Source organism: Egretta garzetta, unplaced genomic scaffold, assembly GCF_000687185.1.
Source record: "Egretta garzetta isolate BGI_Z169 unplaced genomic scaffold, ASM68718v1 scaffold271, whole genome shotgun sequence".
NCBI lineage: Eukaryota > Metazoa > Chordata > Aves > Pelecaniformes > Ardeidae > Egretta > Egretta garzetta.
The window spans coordinates 4,767,272-4,786,559 of NW_009258669.1; the positions used below are offsets into that span (position 1 = coordinate 4,767,272).

Here is a 19,288-nt window from a genome sequence, read left to right on the forward strand (position 1 = left end):
CCGCACCACTCAGCTTGGTGTCATCCGCAAACTTGCTGAGGGTGCACTCGATCTCGCTGTCTAAGTCATTGATGAAAACATTAAACAGCACCGGTCCCAGCACGGACCCCTGAGGGACACCACTCGTCACCGGTCTCCATCCGGACATCAAGCCACTGACATCCTTGTTGCCCTCCTCTGGAGGTCTGTCAAGGGGTCAAGATGTACTAAACATGAAAAGAAAGTTACTTTGTGTCCGGGTTTTGGCTGGGATAGAGTTAATTTTCTTCATAGAAGCTAGCATAGTACAGTGTTTTGGATTTAGTACTAGAAGAATGTTGATAACACACTGATATTTTTAGTTGTTGCCAAGTAGTGCTCAGACTACTCAAGGACTTTTTGAGCTTCTCCTGCTCACCCAGGTGCATAACAAGCTGGGAGGGAGCACAGTCAGGACAGCTAACCCAAACTGACCAAAGAGCTATTCCATACCATATAACGTCATGCTCGGGGGGAGTTAGTCAGTCGGTCATGGGGAGACTGATCGCTGCTTGGGGACTGGTCGCTGCTCGGACAGAGTGATCATGGCTTGGGGAGTGATCGCGGCTCTGGACAGCCTGGGCATCAGTCGGCGGGTGGTGAGCAATTCCATTGGGCATCGTTCGTTTTGTATATTCTGTTACCATTCTCATTATTACTATTATTATTGTTTTCCCTTATTAAGCTGTATTTATCTCAGCCCATGGCTCTAACCTTTTTTCTCCTTCCCGATTCTCTCCCCCATCCCACTGTGGGAGGGGGGAGTGAGCAAGCAGCTGCGTGGTGCTGAGTTGCCGGCCAGGTTAAACCACAACACTTTGCTATGTGGGTTTCAGTAAATTATACTTCTTAGCAATGAGGGAACTTATATAATGAGGATGTTTATTGTAGTGAAGGGGAGGGGAAAAAACCTGAAAAGGCTCTCTTTTGGTTAGGGTGAGGTTGTTTGATTTTTTTAAATGGAATCTTTGTAATACTCCCCTTTCATTAATTCATTAGTAAGTGCCTACCAGAAGTATTATACTTCCATTTCACACTTTGCAGGAAATGAGCTGTCATTGAAAACAGCTTGCTTGCCAATTCTTAACACAAGATTATCTTTCATTTTAAGTGCAATATCTATTTTTTTCTTTTTTTTGTAAATTTTTAATTCATCGCACTGTTTCAATACTTACACCGTTACTGTATCCAGTCATCATGATGAAGTCCTGTGGCATGTTCCCAGCTTTTACAAGGAAAAATGATGCAATTATTTTATATATTTTCTCTGTTTAATTTTATGGTGTGTTTTTATTTTAATTTCTTCATGTGAAATGGCCTTTATCAAAGTTTAAAAATTTGTGAATTTGCATCATTATTTTGCTGAGGTCTATTTCCTGGGCTTTGTAAGGGAAATTATTTATATAGCATTGCTTCAATTAAAAGAAGGTATCTTGAAGTCTTACTAGATATGTACAGTAACAAAGTATGTGGAGAGAAATACATATGTGTATACATACATTTTGTTTTTAAATAAAGACACAATACTCTTGTTGTAACCAACCTGCTTGCTGGGGTTGGAAAGCCCAATTGTGTGGCTAATACAACTGTTGGACAGTACTTCCGAGTCCTGCAGCTTCTTCAGCATTTTTGGTAAAACACTGCTTTTCCCACTTTTGGCTTCAGAATTCTGTTGATGTTGAGCAAAAAATACTCTGGCTTGACAACTCTGTTCTGGAATTGACCAAGAAGTGATTTTTAACTTTTTCTGCTTTCATTTGGTTTTGATACCAGCATGATTTTGTTAATCTTTTTATCAGAAGCTTCTTATGTTTCATTATCTTTGTAATTGTATTTTTGTATTAACTCAAATTATGGAGTAGAAAAGAGCTGAGAGTAATTCATGCTCTGGTCATTTTAAAACTGTAAACTAAAATATTGTATCCTTGTTCAGTATATCTGTGCGTTAGTAGTCCTACTTTAAAATAGCTGGATAATCTATGACTAAAAGTGTCAGAAGTGGAGTGTATAGATCCACTTTTTTCCAGACTAGGTCTGGGAAAGTAGAAGTAATTACCTGAACCAAAAGTTTTTCATTTAGCACTGTAGTATAATAGCCATTGATAAATATTAACTTCTTAACAGTTGCTGGTACTGCTGCAGGTAGCATTCAGATTTTCAAAAAGATGAAGAAACAAATACAGAGCTTGACATCCTCTTCATTCAGGTGACAAAATTACAACCCTGACTGCATTGTAAATACTAAATAATAGCATAAAAATTGAAGCAGGCAGGCACTTTTCAGCATTCTACTGTGTAAAGGCTCAGAGTGTTTGTTTTAGAACTTGAGAAAATAAAGACCTTCTTAAGGAAACTATTCCAACATGCTCTCAAAAAGAAGTGCTAAAAAATTTTGAACACTATATGTGTAGAAAGAGATTGTGCTAACCTCTGCCTGTGTGCTTAAGAACCTAGGAATTTTATTCAAAGATATATTCTGTCCTTCAGCAAAAGATTCTACAGTTCAGGAGCCCAAACTGATGAGCATGCCTCTGAGTCTTGTGAGTTGACATACAGTGAACTGCTGGGAAAAAAAAAAACCCGAAGTATTTAGTATCTAAGATTTTTAAATACTGTCTTCAAGTTTTAAAGGGCTAAGTTGGTTAATCAGCCCCTCACTTTCTCCCATCTTCTGCTTACAACCTGTCAGACAGGCACAATGTAATTTCATCTCACTACAAAGAGAAATCTGTTCTGCTTGGTGAAAGTCTTTTCACATTTGTTAGTCCCATTAGTCTACAGAAAGGGTAGAAGTGGTCATGCTGAATGATGGTATGATTCCAGTCCAAACCGTGTCTCAAACTGTTTGAAAAGGTCAAGTTATTATTAAAGGTATTTAATTTTCAGCACAAGGCACTGTAGGAAAAAAAAAAATCACTGAACATCTGTCTGCATTTTCAGACACTTAATCCTTCTTTTAATAAATAGGCATCTTTTCCCTGTCAACAAAGGGTAGTGTCCTTGTTGTGGTTATATCAGTGTGCGGTTTCTTAATTCACTGTCCTTAAGGAAGATTCTCCCTGTTTTGGTTAAAACAGGTGACCAGTTTCCTGCTTAGTGGAACAGTTGCTGTCAAGAAGCTGGTAACTTCCTTCTTGTCTGTGAATGGCTAGAGCTGCATCAGAGTCAAGGGGAGAAATGAATGGCTAGGTCTTGCTCCAGCATGTTAGCCGCTGTCAAAGACAGCGCTTAACAGTTGTGTGCTGTTTCCTACTGATGTACCAGAGGCCATGTTGGTTCTTATCATGAATTGCTTCTGCTCTACTTCAGTGAAGGCTTCAGACTGTCTGTTCAATGAGTACTGAATTAAAAGTGCTGCAGTGTCATACGGTACATAACTGAACTGGCTTCAAATACCTGGTTAGATATAACAAAGGAAAACTAGTAGGGGAAAACTAGATCACTGCGTTCTGGGAGCAGAGTCATTCTTATACATGTGGGAATCGCTTTTAAAAATTGAGATTTTAAATGTATCTTTTCATGTAGGTTTGGAAGGCCAGTCTCTTGAAGTTTCCAATATTGTGGATATTAGAGGAGAATATAATCGTGAGCTTGCAATGAGAATTTCATCCGACATAAACAGTCAAAATCGATTCTATACTGATCTTAATGGGTATCAGGTAATAATTGTCTATTAATTATAAAAGCCTAGGGTCTCGGTTTTTAACTGTCTTAATAATTCAGATTGTAAAAAGTTTGAGTCATACTAATAAAACTCATGTTAAACTCTGCTAATCATTTAAAAGGAGAAAAGCTTTAAAAATATATCTGTTATAAAATTTGACTTAGACCAGATAAAGTAGCAACTATTTTCTTTCCAGGAGTTTGTTAAATATTCCATTATATCCTTTTTAACATCAGAATTGTAATACAGCAAGTTATGACAAACCATCATGTAGTTGCTTGTATATGTGCATGTCTTTTTCCCCTCTGCTCTGTCTGTTTAATTAGATTGGGTAGCACAATGCTAGATGTGTGTAAGGTCCAGCAACTCAGATCTAGAGAACAACTGCTTGCTGTTGTGGTGGAAATAAGTGATGTATTTTTGGAGTGTAAATAACTTGTTCTATTGATAATGCATTTCGTGAAATATAGTGTGACTATTTTCTTAATGTGGACTCTGCAACACACTCAAGAGAAAGAAAAATATCTTTTCCTTACCTTCGTTCCTTGCTAAAAATAGTTTTGCAAATATATTGAAAGCCATACCTGCTGAGTAAGACACTACTGTTTTTCCAGTTAGTGCATAGTACTGCATTTTGCTGGAGACAGTAAAGTGAATATTTCAGCATGAAAATAATTCTAATACTACTACTCATTTGTCATGTACCATTCAAGAATTCCACTAGCACTTTAATAAGTTCCCATTATAAACCAACAATTCCTTTTCTGCTACCTTGAATCTATTCACTGGTTGCTCTCTAGAGGAGAAAAAAATTTTCTCTCATTCTATAACTGTGATTATTCCTTTTTTTATAGGTTCCCTTGATGAATCTTTCAGGTTTTTTTAAATATTCTTTGATCTAAAAGTACATTGAAGTTATCATTTCCAAAGCGGTAATTTTAGCCACAAATCTCCAAAAAGCTAAATAATACAGTTGAGTGAATGCTTTGGTGCCGGTTGTCAATCAGTGCTTCTAAAGCACATGGGATAAACGTCTGAAAAGGTCTTTGAAATTTAAATGCATAAAAAGAATGTATTTTATTGAAGTTCGTGTTCATACTGCAGATCCAGCCCAGACTGACGATGAGCAAATTGCCTCTTCAAGCAAATATCTATCCTATGACTACAATGGCTTATATCCAAGATGTTGGTGTTCGTTTGACACTTCATTCAGCTCAGTCTCTGGGTGTTGCAAGCTTGAAAAACGGTAAGTATAAGATGATAGATGTTATAAAGGTCTATCCTGCATGACTGTCTGAAATAGTTCATTTAGAGATTACCATACCTACTAGTGTTTGAAGAAAAGAAATATGTTTCTCCAACTCTGGCAAGTTTTAGAGTATGTTCATAAGGGGCGAAGTAGAGGTTGTTCCCACATGACATCCTGTCATCTTCATTGGAGGAGCTGTCTCAAACTAGAGACAGAGGGAAGACATTATGAAAAAGACAAAACTAGCAATAATTGTCAGAACCAGGTATTTTTCAGTCAAGAACTCTGATGGAACTCAAGGATGACATAGCAAAACTAAGTGGTTTGTTCTCTTTTGTACTGCTCTGGTAGCAGAGGGCTTAAGGTGGATAATGTGATGATGACCATGCTTTTGATTTTTTTTTGTTTGTTTGTTTGATTTAGGGTGGAAAGCACTTAGTCTTAAGGTATACACAGTATAACCTAATATCCCTGTCAGGGAAAACCACAGTAGCTTTTTTGAAGACTAGAATTAGTGAATTAAAGGATAAAAATGACCCTGGATAAGAATCAACATACTTCTGAAGCAAAATCATACCTCACAAATTTAACGGAGTACTTTGAAAGAGATGATGAATATGTTGACAAGCAAAATCAATTCGTATTAAGAATTCCAAAAGGGACGCAGTCTTGTCCCTCACAGCAGAGAAGGCTGTGATGAATGGCCTGGAGGGATGGAAACAGAGGTCAGTTGTTCAGTCTAGACTGCTGCCAGAACGAGGAGGCATTCAAGTAAAGCTAGCAAGTAGATGGCAAAATAAGGTATATAACTCATAGTTTAAGATGTATAATTCTGTAATGTATTGTGAGTTTAAATTTACATGGGTTTGATAAACAATGGAATGAAAAAAAGCTCATCGGAAACTCTGCCAAAACCTACTTTCCAGTTTCTTTTCATAAAAATGTTACATTAAAGTTTCTTCTGAAAAAAGGTGGATACTGTACTAGATTGATGGCAGTATTAGCAAACCTCATTCATTTTAGGGCAAAGAGTTAAGACTGGCCTATAGACAGATGCTTTAACAAAGCCATAGTGGAAAATACCAGCCTTTTGTTCCAAGACCGCCTGACACAAGACCTAAACTGCATTTTTTCATGCTTCCCACTGGTAGAAACCAAATTCCCTTTGGCCTGATCTTGTGAATGAACTTGACACCACCAAACGTTTGTAGGCGCTCATTACATAAGTATTGGAGACTAAGTTAGTGTGCAGAGGCTCCGTTACCTTGTAATTTGTCTGCATTTGTTCTTTAATAATCATTGTCTCTACATCACAAAATAACCCAACCTCTAAATCCACAGAGACACCCCCCCCCATTCTCTGTATTCGAGCTTGGGAAGTTAGGTCTAGCGCTTTTTGATGTATTGCAGTTAAGTATCAGGGAGAAACTGGCTTTCTGTAAGCATTTGTTTCAACCCAGTCAGAGGAGATTAGAGGGTTTTCCCCTGCTCCAGTTAAATAAAAGCGCAAAAGACGTATCCCATATCTGGTCATGGCATTAATTTCTTAACTTCATCACTCTTTTGCAAACTCTGTTATGTCACTCAAGGTTAAGAGATAATTAAGAGCTAATATTTACTCTGTTCCCACTAAAAAAAAAAAAAAAAAGAGAATGTATTAATCTGATTTGTTATCATTAGGTAATATTTCATTAAAAGATTGTGTTTATTACCTTTGTCCTGAGGGCATGTTGGACTTCTTAAAGGAGAACAAAAATGAAGCTGAAAGTTTTGTGGCTGCTGAAAGTCATATGTTTCATGACACTTCTTTTGAAGGCCCTTCAGGATCTCAAAGGGATCCTGGAAGAAAATTAAAAAACATTACAGTTTAGGTTTAGGCAAGTGCCTTCAGTAGCTATGTATCTGAGTCTGAGACTGTCTCAAGGCGTAACCAACCACCTAAGATTTATATGAACAGCTCATTACTTCTCACTCCTCATTCTTGGATTAGAGACCAGTTCATTAATATAGAGCAGTTTGTTAACTCTCATTCCATGTTCCATAGAGACCATTGATTTGAGGCGCAATCTTAGCCTGATACCTTACTTAAAAATGGTAGTTTCTTTCTTACTCATAACCAGCTCACTTCTGTCCTGGATACACAAAATATTTTTTTTTAACTTGATGGAAGGGAAGAACAAGTATTTAGGAAAATTTGATAAGTATTTGTAGAATGCTGAAGGAGTATAAAAGAGACCGCCTTACTAAACAGCCTTTTCTAGTAGCTTAAATTGTGCATTTCTTATTTAAGAAACAAGTACTTCAGTCTACCAGTTTTATTTAGGAAACAAGTACACTTGCTTGAAGTTTCAGTGTACAAAAACTGTAGCAGCCTTAATTACATGCCCTGAACTGGTTTCCCTCTGGAGGTATAAACTTGAAAAGATATGAAATTTATCTTCCGTAAGGCTATTTATGATTTAACATCACACTTAAAGAGCTATTCTGAATGGCAATGCCATTTCAGTATAAACTCAGAACTTCGTATTGTGTTCATCTGGTGCAAAGTTCTTTCATACTCCCACAAATGAAAATACCCTTACAAGAAGAGGTGATTGTATTTATATACTCATGTTGCCTACCTGTTTTTACTTCTGCCTCCAACTGTAAAACAAAAACAAAAAAAAGGAAAAAAAATATATTTGGGAGGTGCACTCTTTTATTGAGTGTAAGATGAAGACTTCCTCTACAGAAGGTCTCTCCATACAGCTGCAGCTACTTGGGATGATACTCCTCTTCGCTTGATGTGCCAAGTCCTTGTTACAAATAATAGTTAACAGTAATAACTTTTCATGCTGAACTTTCTATTTAGGCTCTTCTGTTAAAAATTTGCAGGACCTTCTTCTGAAAGGCTTGTAAAATTTTTTTGGAAGGTTATAAACAGCCAAAACCTGAAGTTACTAACTGTTTGCATAATCTGTCCTAACAATATTTATCTGCTATTACTCTTCTATATGCAAGAGGAAAATTGTGATTCTTTATAAGTTATATTTCAGGGTATTTTTCTTATTTTTAATAGAAGTTTTACATATTCTTGTTACCAGTATAATCCTTGTATTCCTCTTTCAGGTCAGTTGGAAGTTATCATGGATCGTCGACTTATGCAGGATGACAACCGTGGCCTTGGACAAGGTGTCCAAGATAACAAGATTACAGCTAATATTTTCCGACTTCTGCTGGAAAGAAGACATGGAACAGATGTGGTAGGATTCACTGTCTGGATTTTTCTAGCTAATTAAGATACAAATATTTATTCCTGTTGCAGCAGCAGTGAACTCGGTAAAGAAATTATTCTATGAGCAGTAGAACTAAGGAGACATAGCTTCCAAGGGAGTTTTGTCAGCTTGCTTGCATATTCTTATTGTAAAGACTTCGTCTTTCACTATTCCTCACACAAATACCCACAGTGTCTGCTTTCTCACTCACACTTCAACACATGGCTGAGGTACTGTTGTGGAGGTCTCTTCTTTTTTTTTTTTTCCTATTTTTTTTCTTTTTTCTTCTTTTTTTTATTGAGGAAGATTTTAAAAAATTGCTAATTAGCAAGACTTCTGCTTCTTAACAAAGTTAACTGAATCTGTATGAAGGTTGACAAATTATTTTGGATGAATGGGTGGAAAGAGAAAATATCTTATAAATTTAATTTTCTTAGGAAATAAGATTTAAGTGAAAATACTTAGATGTCAGGCATAGAAGCCTTCTCACTTCATTATGATTCTGGGAAAGTTGAGACCACATGGTTGTAATCTGTTCTTTTACTTGCACAGATCATCTCAGTTCACCTTCTTCTGTATTAGTCTTTTGAATAACTCTTCAATTTTCTTTTAGTTCTTTGCATTTTCTCTCTTAGATTTTTTTCCTACCATTTTTGAGAAGGACAAAATAAGAAGTACATCTTCATATTGAGGCAGTAGAATCATGATGACAGCACTGAGTGTATTTTAAAATCATCACATAGCTGAAGATGAGAGGCTGTATACTGAGCTGCTAATGAATATGCAGATAAATTGGAATTAATTCTGGTTTATAATGGATATCATTAACCACTGTGAGAGGATGATAATATCAAGCTTAAAGCTAATTTCCACCACTTAATGATTGACGGGGGTTTTTTTTCAGGTTGTACATGTCATTATGATTTTCTAGTTCCTCATCCTGTGTAACACAGGCAGCATATTAACTGCATTTATCAGTGTGGTGTGCAAATATCTGCACTAACTTAAAAGAAGGTAACTTGAGTTCTGCAGCAGTCGAATTCTGCAGCAGTCTAGCTTTGACAATAATGAGAATCGCACAGGTTAATCTTACCTTTGCAAGAAGAAACCTGCAGAGATCTATACTGTCACAGAAGACTTCCTTAGTATCCCGGATAATTTGTGTTATATTAAATTAGAATGTGAAGCTGGTAAGTAAGAATTATTGGACATGTAAATCTATGTTTATATTAGCAAATAATTTGAAACAGCAGGAGCAGATCAAATCAGTTAATGCCATGGTGTCTGCATTGGAACTCTGTGCAGTTTTGGTATTTTCCATACAAACATAAAATAACTCACTAAAAGGTATCTCTGGAAGTCTTCTAGTCCAGTCCCTGCTCAAAGCAGGACTATTTTTTGTGTCAGATCAGACTTAAAAAGCTGTCCAAAGGATTAGTCATCCATTCAGACTGTAATGGAGATGTGAAGTGTTAGAGCATGTTCGGTGCATACTTGCATGGGAGCTTCATGGTTACTTCCTTCTAAAAGAAAACTAGTCTGTGCACACTGAGACTCTTCTGCAAACTAGCACAGTGTCTGGTTAAGTGGGGTTGGCCGTAAGTTTAATTTCAGAACAGCACTGCTGCTTTAAGCCAAAACACTCCTTTGGAAAATAGTTTGAGGTTATCTCAATTAGAGCAAAGGCAGACTAAACAACTCTGGGATTATCTGGTCAGTGAAACATTTCCATATCTCTTCGCATACATTTACCAGTTTGTTTGGGATACCAGTCAGACATAATCTGATTAGAATAAGAATACATTTCCCTTTTTTTGTTAAAATCTTCTTTCTTTCCTCCATTTTTGAAAGATTCTGTGCAAGTTGCTGAGAATTATTCAAAGGAAAAGGGACGGTTACTTGCTAGAATCAAAAATCTGAGGTGTTTTGGGTACCTGTGTTCTAGCATCTACGCAGAGTAAGCCTTTATGGGCAGTTGGTTCTTACGCAGTCTTGCAGGAACACAAAAAGGGGGATCAAAGCTATGGGGGAGTGGGCACAGTCAAAGAGGTGCTGTTGGCCCAGCTGATACAGTGTGCACAACCCCCAGGAGCCAAGTAAGATGTTTTAAGGAACCATTATCTTTCTGATGTTGTATCTGGAATTCCCTTTTGCTATACTGAGTGTTCTAGCATTTTGTTCTTCAAAATTTATCTGAACACTCATAACATTTTCTGATTCATGTAACTGTTTCAGATGCATTAAAGAAAGGAAGGGTAGCGGTCCCCTTTCTTTCTTGTTTTGTTAATTGTACAAACATATTTTTTAGTGCATTGTTACCAGAAGGTGGTAGTTATAATAGCTTAAAAATAGCCCTGTCAGAAACATTAGGAAGAAATTATATGCAGTTCATATATGTAATTGGCCGCAATGTGACTCATACACTGACCCTAATTTTGTTGTCAAGCCCTATTTTGTTCTTGACTTGAGGAATCATGGAAGCTGCAGGACAAGAGACTTCTGATCACTTGGCATTTTTTGCCAGTACAAGCTTTCCCTGAAGTGTATTTCAAAATATTTCATTCTGTCTTTTCTCAAAAACTGTACTGAAGGATAGGATTTTTTTCTGCTCTTTGGGAAACTTCCCCATAAAAGGAGAGTGTGTGAAGTGTAGGACGTGCAGTTCTTTAAAATTAATTAAAATAAGTGTGCATCACTTTGGTGTAATTACTGTGGAATTTTTTTGGTTTTGACAATATCAACCAAAAGTTTCTTTTAATTTCCATCTCCAAAATATGTTTTTCCTTCCCCAACCCCACCCTGAACAATATATTTTTATGCCAGAACCAAACCACATGAATGTCCTGAAGCGTATGATTCACCTGTCCAGCTAGCATACTCAGGTAGCCTGTATTTTAAGTCCCTAATACTAATGTTACCTGTGTTTTGATTCTGGAATTATAGCTCATCTAGCCAGTAGTAAATACTTGTGCTGATATTGCCTCTGTGCAAAAGACCTCAGTTTGATTTGTTTTGCTGAAGGTTTGGTTTTGGTTTTTTTTTTCCCCCTAAGCTGCATACTACAAAAGGTGTATTCAGAATGACAGTATTGTTCATTAAGTAAGCTATGTATGTAGTAAGGGAAAATCTCATTTCACTTTACATTATACTCACCTAATGTATTGAGAACTGTGTCCCTCAGACCTCTGTGGATGTTGTTGCTGCATTTTGATACAATTTCTAGATACATCTTTTTCTCCACCTACTAGATGTAACTAATTCTGCTTATATGTTCATTTTATCCTTGCAAACATTTCTCCTTGACTTCTCTCCTGATATTAATGCTTCTTTTCCCTTAGATTGTTAAGCAAGAACTGAATGCATTTGATTTTTAAATTGACAGGACTATTATTTAGCTGAGAATGAAACTGAGTACAGTTATCAATACTTGCTTGTCAAAAGAGTATTTGTTTATTTTTGAAGACACAGACTCTTTATTTTATGTTTATTTTAAGTTTTGTTAAAAATAAGCATTGATACCTCTTTAATTTCTGGGCTTTAGTGTGTTACATTAGTGTAAGAATTAAATTTTATATTAGTATATTAATGAAATAGGAAGTGGTAATACCTTTATTTCATCAGTGACATAGCTGCAGAAAAGATGCCATTCCAGGCACACGCTTTCTTCTTCAGATTCCTATTTCATACCTTGACTTGCTCAATTTATATAACTGGGTTTATAGCCTAGTCTCATACAGAGTGCCAGAATTCAGTGGCTCAAATAGCTGCTATGGTTTGGGGGAGGGTATTTAGAGAAACAATGATACAGGCAGTTAATACCATCACAAATATGTGGCAGTCAGATAATCAAACTTCTCTTTTTCCACCTCATACAACTAATCTTTTTTTCTTATTAAATATCTGTCACTATCCAATTTCTCTGAAAATATATACTTGGCAATACAGCCATTTCTGTCTGATTACTGAGTTGCATTTACCACTTACTTGGTGTGCATATTTATAATGCATATGCATGTTTCACGTTGTAACTATACTGTGCATTATTATGCTATGTGGAGCCACACCTTAACAAGCATAATTAACTTATTTCAAAAAAGCAGAAACTTAACATTGGCGTAACTACTACTATTTAGAAGTGGTTTCAAGCCCATGTGTAACAACCTCAAATATTCTAACATCATTTTTAGTTATGACTACCATAGCAAACTCAGCAGATACATACAAAATCTTGAGCTTTAAAGCATTTTATGGTGGCCACAGAAGAAAAAAAAAAAGACATTTCCCTCTCCCTCACACACAGAACACAATGCATCTTCTTTAGAGCGTTGCCACATATTTAGTAAGGGAGGTACACTTATTTCTTGTTTCATTTGAAGAGAGATTCATGTATGTGTTAGTTCTTTACAGCTTTGCTTAAAACTCTGCATTTAAATTGTTATTACTGCTACTTCTATAGAGATGATACTATATTTCTTACGGTGAAGGTTTCTGTCTGCTGCTCAAGAACAGTGTTTCCATCTCTTATTTATCTACAAATACTATCTGCTTTCACACCAGCACTGTCCTGATTTTTATGCCAGTGCACCTTAGAGCTTAATTTCTTTCAAATACTGTTTTTTCTTGACACTGTGACAAAGATGTGTTGCAGAAAGGTTCTAAATAAAGATGGGTTTGTCTCCAAGCTCCATTCATGTGATACTGTCAAAAGCTGTAGGGAGTGAATGTTCTTACCCTACAACAGGACAGCAGCCACTCGTTGTAGCTGGCTCATAGTGAAGTAAATAGTATAGAGGACTGCCTTCCTCTGATTTCTGGACTTATAGCTATATCTCTTTTGAGGGTTTTGTGTGTGTGTGTGTGTGTATGTATGTACATCCCTACAGTGAATAACTTTCCTTTGGTTGTTTTTCTTCATCTTCATTTGTGCCTACCTGTCTGCCAGCTCTGTTTAAAAAGAAAGTATTTACTTCAGTATTACGCATAGCATTTTACCTCAGTGTCTTCATTTTTAGCCTATCTTTCACCAAAGTGGGAACGTAGACCTCTTTAAGGTCTTTTCTGAGCCATTCTGGGCTGGTGCAGTTTGAGGTCTTAAAGTTAAACATTTCTGTATCACCACTTCTAGGAAGGCCTCAAGCAGTAGGGCAGAACAGGGAGAAGGGCTGGAAGTTCTGCTTCTTGTATTCTCAAGTGAAATAACTCTAGGGATAATCTTGCTGCATATGGAACAAGCAGTTTACATCAGCAGCAAGAACTTCACATGAGCATCAGAATTCCAACGCAGATAGCCTCTCTGGAGGACAAAAATAAGGAGATATCATTGCATAGTTTCTGTCTTCATCATCAGTTTGGTGACATACTTCCTCATCGAAGCAGAACTCCAGAAAATTTCTGATCACTGTGTTCTCCATCACTGGGGAGAGGATAAGCTCATATCCCATCCACAGCTCTAGTGTGAGTTATTTATTTAGTCATTAAGACCCTCCTCCTTCCACCTGCACTGTTATTGAACAATAGAAACACTGTAAGGAGAATTAGAAGAGAAGAAACAAAATTGGTGGCAGAGGCTATTACTGAAGCATAAAATAATTGTATTGTTGAAAAAACCATGTGATGCTGTCTATATGCTTTTGTGATCCCTTTCATCCAACTACACTGATGGCTGCATATTTGTCAACCTCGGTAATTGTGGTGTGCTTGTGGTCATGGTGTCTAGTTTCTTTCTTTGCCATCTGCACTCTTCTATAGACAAGCAAGCAGCTGTTCTCCAAGTGATCTGTTTATAGAACATGATTGCTATTATGGCATCTGATTAAAGACTAACTAAATTAAATGCAAGGACCTGACAGTCATTGAAGGAACAATAATAGGTGGTGGAAGTGAAGGAACCTAACCAGGCAGGTGGTGTGGTTTAACCTGGCAGGCAGATGAACACCACACAGCCACTCGCTCACATTGCCCTCCCTGTCCCGTGGGATGGGGGAGAGAATCAGAATAAAAAAGTGAAACCCATGGGCTGAGATAAAGACAGTTTAATAAAAGACAAGAATAACAAATTAACTTTATCCAGCTGAAACCAGGACATGAGGAAAGGGGCATGCAAACTGTCTGCTTGTGAGACCATGAAAAGAAGATTAGATTGTTCCTGGTGTGAAACCCAACAAGACAACTCAGCAGTAATCACTCTGTGCAGACTAAGAGCATTATTGCCTAAAAGAGTCCAGGACTTACAGGATTTGGAGGAAGGAGATAATTTTGGACTTGTTTTAATAAATAAACAAATAAGAGGCTTATTATGGGATATTCAGAGGAGGGGAAAGAGAAGGATCAAGGAGGAATAAATGGGGAAAATAGGGCATTAAAGGGTCTGATCAAGTCCAGTGCTTGATCACCACAGCCTATCCTGTATTCTTATTAAATCTGGTTTCTGTATGAATGCACAATCTTTTCTGAATCTGTGTGAGCCATTAGCCAACTTCAGGTAAGACTAGGAAACAAGTAGAATAAGAGGTCTGTGTGTCAGCTATTGGAAAGAGAGAGATCATGGAATGAAGGGACCAGTGCATCTGGCTGCCAGCTGCTGGCAAGACCTGTGTTTCCTGTGTGTGGTTGTAAATTGCTAGCAAACTTCAGGCTGACAGGTATAGGGCCAGCACCTGGAAGAATGTGAAGTCTGAGCTTGTGAGTGGTTAAGAGGCCTAAGGTTCATGCCTGGACATCAGATGGACTTGAAGTCCACAGCAATTTTTGAGGGATCAGTGGTGGTTGATTGTGAATCAAGAAAGCGAGGAACTTTGACTAGAGCACTTCAGACCTGATCAGCTGGAGGTTACAGTCACATTTGGATTGTCTGTTCTGCTCATGTTCCCTAAGTGCTGTGTTTATGTGGGTGCTGGTAAACTCTCTTGTACGCTCATTTGTATGGCTGGCCATGTATGTGTATGCATGCCTACTGGGAATACATGCTCTTTCTTTCTCCTGCATGGTCTTGGAAGAACAGAACCACAGCAGGCTCCCATCTATCAGCCTGGGATGAGAGGAGTCCCTTGGTTCTAGTGACTATCAAATTTGGTTCTAGCAGACTGGGAAGAACTCTTCCTATGGGTCCAAATTACCCTGGATTTGGTTATCTGTAGCAGTCCCAGGTTTCCTCACCTGCAGTCTCAGTGCTAGCTAAGAATTCACAGACAGTGCAGAAACTCTGTGGTGATTTCAGAGTTGCTCTGAACCAGCTCACAGCCTCACGGATATTTTACAGTGCCTCAGAATTTTCATTTCCTCTATAATCAGCCTCCAGGGACCACTTTCACCTAGTGTGGCAGAAATGGATTTCCAGTGTAACAACCTCCAAATGAATTTGATAGAAAATCTTCCCTTCCCAGAGGTAAAGAGGTAATATCAGTTTTTTGTCTGCTCAGTTGAGTCCTCCTTTTCTGGTCACTTCAATAGCTATCAAAAAATTTAAGCATTACAGATCACAGTTCTCAATAAAGGACTTGAAACATATTGCCAAAAGAATTTATGCTTTGCTCTGCAAAACTGTAATGCAACTGAATATTTCAGTGTTGACCAAAATATATGTTTTAAAAATTCAGCCAGATCTAATCCTTATATTTTTCAGGATTTTTGTCCCTTGTATTTTTGCAGGATTTCAGGAAAAACTGTTGCTCTAGTATAGCAGAAAATAATCTGCCATCAGTATTCTTGTTTATAGTCTTCATAAGATTGCAGGATAGATGCCTGTTCAGTACTCACATTTGTGGCTGTTATTTCTGGTTGCAGTTTACCCAGGCCTCCCTAAAACTCTAAGTCATTGTAGAGAACCTAATTTTTTACAGAGGCTACCCTAAAACTGTTCTGCTGAAGATTATTTTGCAGCTTTGAGGTCTTAGGTGTTCTGAATCCCACTGCTCAGAGAAGATCTTCCTATCACCTTATTTGATTACTGTACAAGATTCCCTCTCCAACAACTATCTGGTCTGAAAGCTGCTTGAAGTGATGGACGGTGTTTTCAGTGCGTCTGATTTTCACTTTTGTAAGGTAACAGCCAGGCAGTCTTGCGTTTAAAGCCTGCAACTAAGTTGAAACCATTTACTGCTTGATGTCAGTTTCGTTAATTTAACTTGTATCAGTCCCAAATAAAATCTGAATTTCTCTCCCAAGTTGGGAGTTTTAGGCCAATGTGTGTGCAAGAATGCTGTGCGATTTTCTCACTGTCCTCCTGTATACAGGCACCGCCTCCTCAAATGGGGAGCACTCTACATTGTTAAGGATTCAAGATGTTCGCACTAAGGGAAAAATGTATGTAATTTTAAAGCTAGGGCCTCTGTCCTTACCTGTCACTTATTTTTGTGATGTGTTGTAAAACTGCATATTTACATAGTCAAAGATGTTGTCTGCCATTGTGTTTCTCACCTATAAGCAGGCTAGCACAGTATTGCCCAGTTTCTCACATAGAAGCAGCATCTCATTAAACATGCAGGTAGATTGTCTTTGGACTGTACACAAATAAACAATTTTTTATTTTCATGTTTGTCTTTAGGAAGCTTTAGATTCTTTGGCTGACCACCTTGGTTGCTGTCAGTTGCTAGATTATGATTGAGAGAGATTTAATAATATTATCTCCCTATGTTTTGGGACTAGAGATGCTCTGAAGAGACTTTTTACTCCACAGATTAGATTTTCCAGTCCAGAAACATTCTTCTTCGAAGAGTGCTGCCAGCTGGTTTTCTGACAGAGAAAGTTGATAAAAATTGTTTCCTCACACAACATGAGAGAGAGTGAGAGCCTTTTCCTTCCAGGAATAGTCCAGGTGGTTTGGTATCAGACTATTTTGATCTGCATCCCTTGATTTAGCAGGCCCAGAATTCTATCTGTTTCCAGATTTTACATGAATGCACTGACATCCAAAGTCAGCATCCAAATTTCATCAGGTTTGATCAGATAGTTTGGATGCTGGTGGGGTTTTAGAGTTGTAAATAAATTTATTTCCTGACTAGGGTTGTTCATAGCAGAAAACAGTCTAGAGGAGGAGTAAATACTCAAGATTTGTGATTTGATATTCTGTCTGACTCAGTTTCCTTTCTGTTTGTTTGGGAAGTTTTAGACTACTTGTCTGTGTTGAAAAGTTAACTGTTTCTGTGTTAGCTGATTTGAAGTCCAAGTATCAGCTGTTTCAGCTTTACTTTCTTCTGTACAGTATTTTCCACTTTTTTGCTTCCATTCAATTAGTAAATTATTTCTGAAAAGTCTAATTACTGTTTTTCCTCTCTAATTAAGGACCTCAGTTCCTCAATTTAAACTCTTTCCAGAAAACCCTTTCAGTCTTTGCTTAATCTGTTCCATCCTCCATTTATCAATAAAATAGCTCACTTCTGATATAAGGGCACTTTTTATAGTTGAGACTATTCTTAGAATTTGTTGCAAATTGTTACCTAAGGTTATACTGGAGCGTGTTTTGTTTGTTTTTCCTCAAAACTAAAAGCTTAGAATTATTCACCTCAGTTTTGATGACAAGGAAAGATCCTATATGAGGATTTGTTTACATCTACTCCACAGTCATTCAAAGGGCTATATTTCAACACAGTTTCCAATTGGATAACTGTATATGAATGTGCTGCAAAGTATTTAAAAAAGGCAGTATTTGCTTTGATTAGAACTCATTATGCCAGCACTCAGCTATATCAGTGCTATTCGTCAGAATCTTGCCAGTACATAATGTTTGTAAGGCTGCCAGTGGAGCTTCATTCACACTTGGAGCGCTAAACACTGTCACTGAAGTTGAGGAAATAATGCCACTTTTGAGAGAGCAGTACTTTAATTAGATGGAGACTGTGGGACTAGGTCTTCTGACTTAGCATCAGCAGGGTTCTGCTAAAAGCCGCCCACACAGCGATTGCGCGTGTAGAGTAACCATTCTTCCAAATGTGTTGTCTGTACATGCAAACCCTTCCCATCTCTTTCTCTTTCCCCAGACTCCTGTTTAAATTTTAGATCAGTAGGTTGAGAGGGGAAAGATGTGCTCCAATCCTTTTGTGACTGTGATGTACCTAGGGGGGAGTGGGATTTGAAGTGTCCGTTCTGGATCTTCTGCGATAGCATTGTCTTCACAGTGGTTGGAAAACCCTTTTTCCCTTGGTCTTCTGCCAGCTTTTGACACCTGCTGTACTCTCCATTCCCATTTTAATTACATAGATTCACTGAATGACTGCACTTCTGTTGGGGCAGTTATCAAAAAATGGTTATCATTCCAGATGTGGGGATACAATCTTCAAGATAAAATCTCTACCTAAGTCTTAGTGCAGCTTTTCAGAGTTTGAATTTTGGATAATGCTTAGGTACAACGCTTACAGCTGTGATAAAACATCTAAACACAGTGGGAGCAAAAATCACAGAATCACAGAATCACAAGGGTTGGAAGGGACCTTGGGAGATCATCCAGTCCAACCCCCCTGCTTAAGCAGGTTCTCCTAGAGCATGTTACACTGGACGTTGTCCAGGCAGGCCTTGAATATCTCCAGAGAAGGAGACTCCACACACACCCTGGGCAGCCTGTTCCAGTGCTTCGTCACCCTCAGAGTAAAGAAGTTTTTCTGCATGTTTCAGTTTGTACCCATTGCCCCATTGTCCTGTCACTGGGCACCACTGCAAAGAGTCTGGCTTCATCCTGGTGACATCCACCCTTGAGATATTTGTATGTGTTGGTGAGGTCCCCTCTCAGTCTTCTCTTCTTCAGGCTGAACAAGCCCAACTCTCTCAGCCTTTCCTCATAGGGGAGATGCTCCAGTCCCTTTATCATCCTAGTTGCTCTCCTCTGGACTCTTTCTAGGAGTGCCTCATCTTTCTTGAACTGGAGAGCCCAGAACTGGACACAGTACTCCAGGTGGGGTCTCACCAGGGCAGAGTAGAGGAGGAGGATAACCTCCCTTGACCTGCTGGTCACACTCCTCTGAATGCACCCCAGATACCATTGGCCTTCTTGGCAACAAGGGCACCCTGCTGGCTCATGGTGATCTTGTCATCAACCAGGACTCCCAGGTCCCTCTCAGCGGAGCTGCTTTCCAGCAGGTCACCCCCCAGCCTGTACTGGTGCATGGGGTTCGA

The 19,288-nt window shown here is 38.2% G+C and overlaps 1 protein-coding gene across 3 annotated transcripts in view; it reads left to right on the forward strand.

Moving 5' to 3' along the window:
* The window catches only part of MAN2A1 (mannosidase alpha class 2A member 1), a 112,297-nt gene that overhangs the window by 79,990 nt on the left and 13,019 nt on the right, over positions 1 to 19,288 (forward strand). For all 3 annotated transcript variants that reach the window (XM_035888471.1, XM_035888469.1, XM_035888470.1), the window contains 3 exons: positions 3,544 to 3,677; positions 4,787 to 4,928; positions 8,040 to 8,173. In XM_035888471.1, the coding sequence (XP_035744364.1) occupies positions 3,544 to 3,677; positions 4,787 to 4,928; positions 8,040 to 8,173 (410 nt within the window). The remainder of the gene's footprint in view (positions 1 to 3,543; positions 3,678 to 4,786; positions 4,929 to 8,039; positions 8,174 to 19,288) is intronic.